Raw genomic sequence first — 7,155 nt, 5'->3', positions numbered from 1 at the left:
ATAAAATACTGGACGAAGTAAAGAAGACAAAATTGTGAAAGAAAAAATCAATAATGTATAATTATATGTATTAAGTTATAGTAAATAATAACATGTGTTAACATAAACTCAAAGTTCAAGAAGGAATAATTGTGGAAATAGTCATGCTAGAGTTATAAACCTTGTCACACAACATGTGTGTAATGATAAGAAATATATATATTTGAAGTGAAGTGAATACCTTAAAAAGTAAAGAAGTTATAATATTCTTTAAAGAAACTCTGGTATTTTCGATTAGGGAAAAACTCTCATGTAGCGTTACAACTAAAAAAAATGCTTTGGGTGTTTTGACAAAATCACATATACGGTATGTATGAAAATTATTGCTGTCATATTCCAGCAATAACAGTAAAAACATCTAACACGGTGCATAGCTTTTCATTTTCGGTAATTAATTTATTAAAGAACACACAAAGCGTAATTATCATGATTGTCTAAATTTGTTCACAAGTCAACCGGGCAGCAAGTGGGTCTGTGCTAATTAATGCTTCGAATAATAGGTGTGAAATTCCTTCATTATTGTATAATCGGGACCGAAATTTTAATTTGAAAGATATGAGGTATTCGGATAATGCATTTTGAATAATACACTTGTAGTATTTATATTGATTTGTGTAGAGATAAAAACTGAACCGCCTACATGCATCATCTTTGAATAATGCCGGGTATTGGAATAAGAGGGTTGTGGAATAATCGGGGTAGGTCTGTATTTTTAAGGAAAATTCAATGGGAGATTAATCATAAAATATATTGGTGCTCGTTATGAACCTTGTCACATAAGATATGGTTGATGATAAGGAACATAAATTTGAAAGATGAAAAAGTTATAGTGAAAAGTATTTTACGGCACCACAACTTTAATCAGATGAACGTGGACGCCTGGGCGAGTAGGAAGCTCTCCATATACTTTGTATAGTCGAGCTTAAAATAAATCTTATGAACCAGAGATTTAGCATGGTAGGCATAACCTCCGCGAAATTCAGCCATAAATCATTTTCATGTATAATTTATTTATTCTAGTTAAAGTCTCTATCTATATTTGTATACATTACAAAAGAGAGCAACTCTATGATAATTATATTTTTTTTACAGGAAGATCACGATACAAAAAAGTATGACATGAAATAAACACATATGGATTTTTAGCAATTTTATACGATGCGTCCATACAAATATTACGAATTATACAAATTGACCTAGATATTTTTATGATAAATCTGTGTACACAATTTCATTTTAATAGGCGCAATCTCTGTTATGTAACTGAAAGGAAACATTTTTCTAAATCCAAGGGGCATTACTCTGTCAAAATTGTTTGGACGTATCCAAAATAGAACTTGAACATGATATTCTTATGATAAATCTGTATACTAAATTTTGATTAAATACGTGACATCTTTGTAAGAAACTGAATGGAAACTGCAAATAAATGGAATTTCTGGGGGCATTAAGTTATGGGGCCATAACTGCCAAAAAATCAAGCAAAAAAACAAGATTATAACTATACACAACTATGCATGCTGACAAACAATGAAACTGTGAAGTTGCACTGTAATTCCTCCAGCAGTTATGCACAACAAGGCTTGGTGACAATCATGGTAAGTTTCAGTGAAATCACCCAGCCGTTTTGGTGATAATCGTGTACAGTGCTCTCTTGGCCATTTTAAATTTTCAGCAACCTTTTCAAAATGAAGAAAATACTTATCAACTTCTTTTTCTTGGAAAGGTGGAACAAGCATAATATTTTTAGTGACATCAAATTTTGAATTTATTCTATGTTCAAACTGATTTGCTCTCTCTTTTATTTCAAATATTTTATTCTTAACTGAAATTCTCTCTCTTCTCTTTCTTTTTCTAATTTTTTCTCTTCCCTTTCTTTTTCTAATTTTCTCTCTTCCCTTTCCTTTTCAAACTGTCTTTCCCTTTCTTTTTCTAACATTCTTTCTTCCCTTTCTTTTTCTAACTGTCTTTCTTCCCTTTCTTTTCTAGCTGCATTTTCTCTAGTTCAAATTTAAATAAAAGTTCAAGCTCTTTTATTTTTATTTCAGAAATTTCAGTGTGTTTTACAACAATGTGAGAAGGTGCATCTTGTCCAAAAATATCTTCATCCACAAAATAATGAATTAGAGAATTTTTTATTTTTTGTTTACGCATTGAAGATTTAATTTCTGAAAAATTATACTTTTATGCAAGATCAAGCAAATCAGTTTTCTTAGCCAAATCTAATACCTCCTGGTAAGGTTCAGCTACAAACTTTTCTAAATCAAAAGACATGACTGTTTGCTGCTTGTTTTAAACTTAAATATGGTGTGTTTAAAAAAAATTCAGAATTGAAAGGCACACTTAATAGAACAACTATGATATCAACTCAAATAAGTAAATACGGTTATAATAAAATGTAAAATAAACGGTAATAATTTCCAATAATGTAGCCAAAAAGAAATATTCAATCCCGGACGAGCCCCAAATTTCTGTTACGAGCCAGGTGTATCGAGAAAGAAAAGCCAGCAACAAACTTGTAACAATAACAAATTTATTACAGAAAAATTAATAAAGAAAATTAAAACAACAAATTATGTGTACAAATACCTGAAGTCCAAATATAAATGTAAAATTTAATGTCTAGTCTGATCCTGGAATGATCCCTTTTTGAATAGCACAGTTAAATCCAAGTTAAATCCAAGAACACTTTAGAATAAATTCCAACAATAAAATCCACAAGAATATATTTAACTATTTTAGAATAATCCAAGCTCCAATAAATCACTTAATATCCAAGTTGAATAATACTCCAAATAAATTGATGACTTAAAAGGTAACTGATGACTTCAAAGATCACTGATGACTTAAAAGGTAAAAGTAATGAAAAATGTCACTTTATATATATTAACTAAGAAAATTCCAGAAAAGTCTATTATGCTCTAAAGTTATCATAATCTAGCAACTTCAACAATAAAGAACATTCCAGAAGTTTCTATCTAAATATAATGCATGAGTTATCTACAACAGTTAAGAAAGTTCTAGTACATACATGTAGTTAATGTTCTAAAAATAGAACAATGATAATATTGGAAATACCAACTGGTCAGATATAAATTATATACATTTAATATGTTGCATACATAACAGTGTGTTCATTGAGGACAGAAATACATTTTTAGGTACTTGAACCGTATTCAATGAGGAATATCAATAAACTGTAATGTGTTAAATGAGGAATATCTTTTAAATGTTTTATAATACTGCATGTTTTTAGTCCCCTACCTTTTTAACCGGAGGGGACTTTAGGTTTACCCTCTGTCTGTATGTCTGTCCGTCCGTCTGTCTGTCTGTCCGTCTGTCTGTCTGTCAGTCCAAACGTCCACAAAACTGGATCCCGCGATAATGCAAAAAGTACTGAAATTCTTTTAATGAAACTTGATATATGGATAAATGGCAGTATGGAGATTATGCACGTCTTTTTTTTTTCTTCCTATGTTCAAAATTCTGGTTGCTATGGTAACAAATAGCCTGAAAATATGGCAAATTGAACACATAAACTGAATCCCGCGATAACGCAAAAAGGACTAATGATATTTTTATGAAACTTGATATATGGATAGATGGCAGTATGGAAATTATGCACGTCTTTTTTTTTCTTCCTATGTTCAAAATTCTGGTTGCTATGGCAACAAATAGCCTGAATTTCAAGATTTCTGATTTAATTTTTTCAGCTTTTTCACTATAAGTTCTTTATTTCTTAAGGTGTTTACTTCAAACTTTAAATATAAGTTTCTGGTCATCAACCACATCATATATGACAGGGTTTACAACTCTAGCACAAAAATTATCAGTATTATCTCCCTTGAACTTAGAATTTTTATGAAAAAAACTTCTTCATTCCTTAAAGGATTTACTTTAAAATCCCACATCGTAATAATATGACAAGGTTGTATAAACATAATTTCCTTACTAGGCAGGGATATAAACAAACTTAGAACTCAAAAGATTTAAGTTCATTCATGGTAAAGTTGACTGGCCAATGGCCCATCAGAAAGTTGCTGGGGTTCTAACCGGTAGGGGACTTATGGTTTGCTTGCAATACTATGATAATTGCTTGTTAACTTTGATTTTCAATGGATAATCATGACGTTTATTTATTTAATATACACGGCTACTATTGATTTATAAAGAAATCTCGCTTTATATTCCTCTAAAAATGGTGCTTCCTGTTCTATAAATTTGTTAAAAATATTTCAGACAGGTTATATGGCCGGACATAAATGGCTGTTTGCAATAAAACCCTCACCTTGTGGCTTGGGTATATTTACAATCGTTTATAAAGGGCCATATAACCTGTCAAAAATCTTTATAACTTATAATTAACACTGCTGCTGTGAATATATATATTTATTACCCTTCCAGATTTGTTCCGCCTTTTTGATTGGATATTGATCACCTGATTACCGAGCCAGACGAGTAATATACACACTAAATTTTCCCGTTGGGTACCCCACGTTGTAAACAACATGCGCTGTGGCTATGCGCGCACGGTTTGATTTTACGCCATGTAAATTCTGTTTTACAAGCACTTTTTTTAACTGTCAAGTGATAAATATTTTACCAAAATAGAGTAATGATACATGTTCTCATCAGTATTGAAAACAAAAATGACCTTGTGAAAGCTTGATATTAATTCCAAAAAAAAAAGCGTTCAACAGACTACTCCTTTTCTAATGTTTACATTTGTTAGGTTCGAATGAGAATGAAACTACGTCATGTATTTATGTGACGTCATGTTGGGATAATAGGGTACCCTAAAGGGAATCTTATCTCGACGTTTCATTTGAAGCAGCATTTATTTATTTTAAAATCGTCTTGACTCGGCAGGGGAAGCGTAATAAAATTATTATTTTGGTTTTGGAGTGATACATGTGGATATATTACCTGCCATGATATCACCTTCGCCTAACGGCTCGGATGGTATAAAATCTTGACAGGTAATATATCCACATATATCACTCCAAAACCAAAATAACATTTAATATGAAGAAATCTCCCTTTTTTCTCTAAAAAGGTGCTTGCTGCATTTTGAATATTTCTGACAGGTTATATGGCCTTCAACCATATATATACAGTTATATGCAAAATACACCTCGCCTTGCGGCTCGAGTTTCAATATTTTCAAACAACAGTTTATATATAAGTCCATATAGCCTGTCAATATTTTTATAACTAATAGTATACCATGAAAGTCAAAACCCAAACTAGTGTACGATATTTCACTACTCAAGGAATTACCTTTAGTAAAATTATGTTTTTCACAGTGAAATAATATTTGATAATTTTCACAGTGAAGTAATATATGATAATTTTTATCATGAAATTAATTATGATATTTGATAATTTTCACTGTTGATAGACTATTGTATTTAAAGGCGGATTTTTATTATATAAGATTGATGAGATTGAGAAAGTAGAAAAGAAAAAGGAGGAAAACAGTAGAAATGAAAAAAAAAAGAAGAAGAGATTAAACGTAAGGAAGAAACAAAGAGAAAGGAAGAAACAAAGAGAAAGGAAGAAGAGATTAAACGTAAGGAAGAAACAAAAAGAAATGATGAAAAGGTTAAGCGTAAGGATGAAACAAAGAGAAAAGAAAAAGAGATTAAACGTAAAGAGGAAACAAAGAGAAAAGAAGAAGAGATTAAACGTAAGGAGGAAACAAAGAGAAAAGAAGAAGAGATTAAACGTAAGGAGGAAACAAAGAGAAAAGAAGAAGAGATTAAACGTAAGGAGGAAACAAAGAGAAAAGAAGAAGAGATTAAACGTAAGGAGGAAATAAAAAGACAAGAAGAAGAGATTAAACGTAAGGAGGAAATAAAAAGACAGGAAGAAGAGATTAAACGTAAGGAGGAAACAAAGAGAAAAGAAGAAGAGATTAAACGTAAGGAGGAAACAAAGAGAAAAGAAGAAGAGATTAAACGTAAGGAGGAAACAAAGAGAAAGGAAGAAGAGATTAAACGTAAGGAGGAAACAAAGAGAAAGGAAGAGGAGATTAAACGCAAGGAGGAAACAAAGAGAAAGGAAGAGGAGATTAAACATAAGGAGGAAACAAAAAGACTGGAAGAAGAGGTTAAGGTTAAAGAGTCGACAAAAAGAAAGGATGAAGTGATTAAACGGAAAGAGGAGGAGAAAAGAAAAGAAGAAGAAAGAAAATATAAGGAAAAGGAGAATAAACAAAGGGATGAAAAGAGAAAATATATCGACAACAAGAAGGGTAAACAAGAGAAGGAGATTAAAGAAAAAGAGGAAATGAAAAAGGGAGTGATGAAAGAACGCATTGACAAAGTAGAGGATGAAGAAATAGAAAAAGTGAAAAGTTTAATAAGTAGGAAAAACAGAAAAAGAAAAATGATATATCAAGCAATTGAAAAAGAAGAGATAGAAGACGGTGAGTTTATTTATGAAATGATAACAATTGTGAAGAAATATAAAACTGAATAAATAAATGACGTAGCTGTAAAATGAAAACTGATGTAGCTGTAAAATGAAAACTGATGTAGCTGTAAAATGAAAACTGATGTAACTGTTAAATGAAAACTGATGTAACTGCTCATTGAAAACTGATGTAACTGAAAACTGATTAAAAAAAAAAGGACAAACAACAACCGTACATATACCTGAGGATAACATCTGGAGGTCCATGTATTATAAATAATGAAAAACTATTTAACATTGGACAAATTAATGATTATTATATATATATTGTTTTATGTTGACATTTACGATATATTTTAATATGTTTTACCTTACAATATCATATATTTAACTATTCATAGCAAATTCATTATTGTAGGGTATATTTAATAATGTACTATGGACATTATTACAAAAATATAAAGATATTTATGTCAAATAATTGTTAATGTTCATTTGATGTCAATATTGAATATGTAATACTGTTATATTTATATAAGTTAATTTAAGGTGTTGCTAATAATTATAATAATATTTATAATCTTACCACAGTTAGAAATTTGGACAATTCTTTTGAAAGGTGGGGGTAGTGCTAGGCTGTTCCCGACACACTCCCTTTTATTGACCGCATTTGTTTACCATGCTGATACGATATTCAGC

General features: G+C 30.6%; 1 protein-coding gene across 1 annotated transcript; it reads left to right on the top strand.

Moving 5' to 3' along the window:
• The first annotated feature begins 697 nt into the window (after window positions 1–697).
• On the top strand, window positions 698–6,720 carry LOC132726363 (uncharacterized). Its single transcript, XM_060711675.1, has 2 exons — window positions 698–737; window positions 5,540–6,720. Exons 1-2 carry the CDS (start codon window positions 698–700, stop codon window positions 6,520–6,522), a joined length of 1,023 nt encoding a protein of 340 aa, XP_060567658.1. The 3' UTR covers window positions 6,523–6,720.
• The last annotated feature ends 435 nt before the right edge of the window (window positions 6,721–7,155 follow it).

This window comes from Ruditapes philippinarum, unplaced genomic scaffold, assembly GCF_026571515.1.
Source record: "Ruditapes philippinarum isolate M1 unplaced genomic scaffold, ASM2657151v2 ctg5213_1_1_1_1, whole genome shotgun sequence".
Lineage (NCBI taxonomy): Eukaryota > Metazoa > Mollusca > Bivalvia > Venerida > Veneridae > Ruditapes > Ruditapes philippinarum.
The sequence above is the reverse complement of the archived record's forward strand: the minus strand, read 5'-3'. Positions and strand labels throughout refer to the sequence as shown.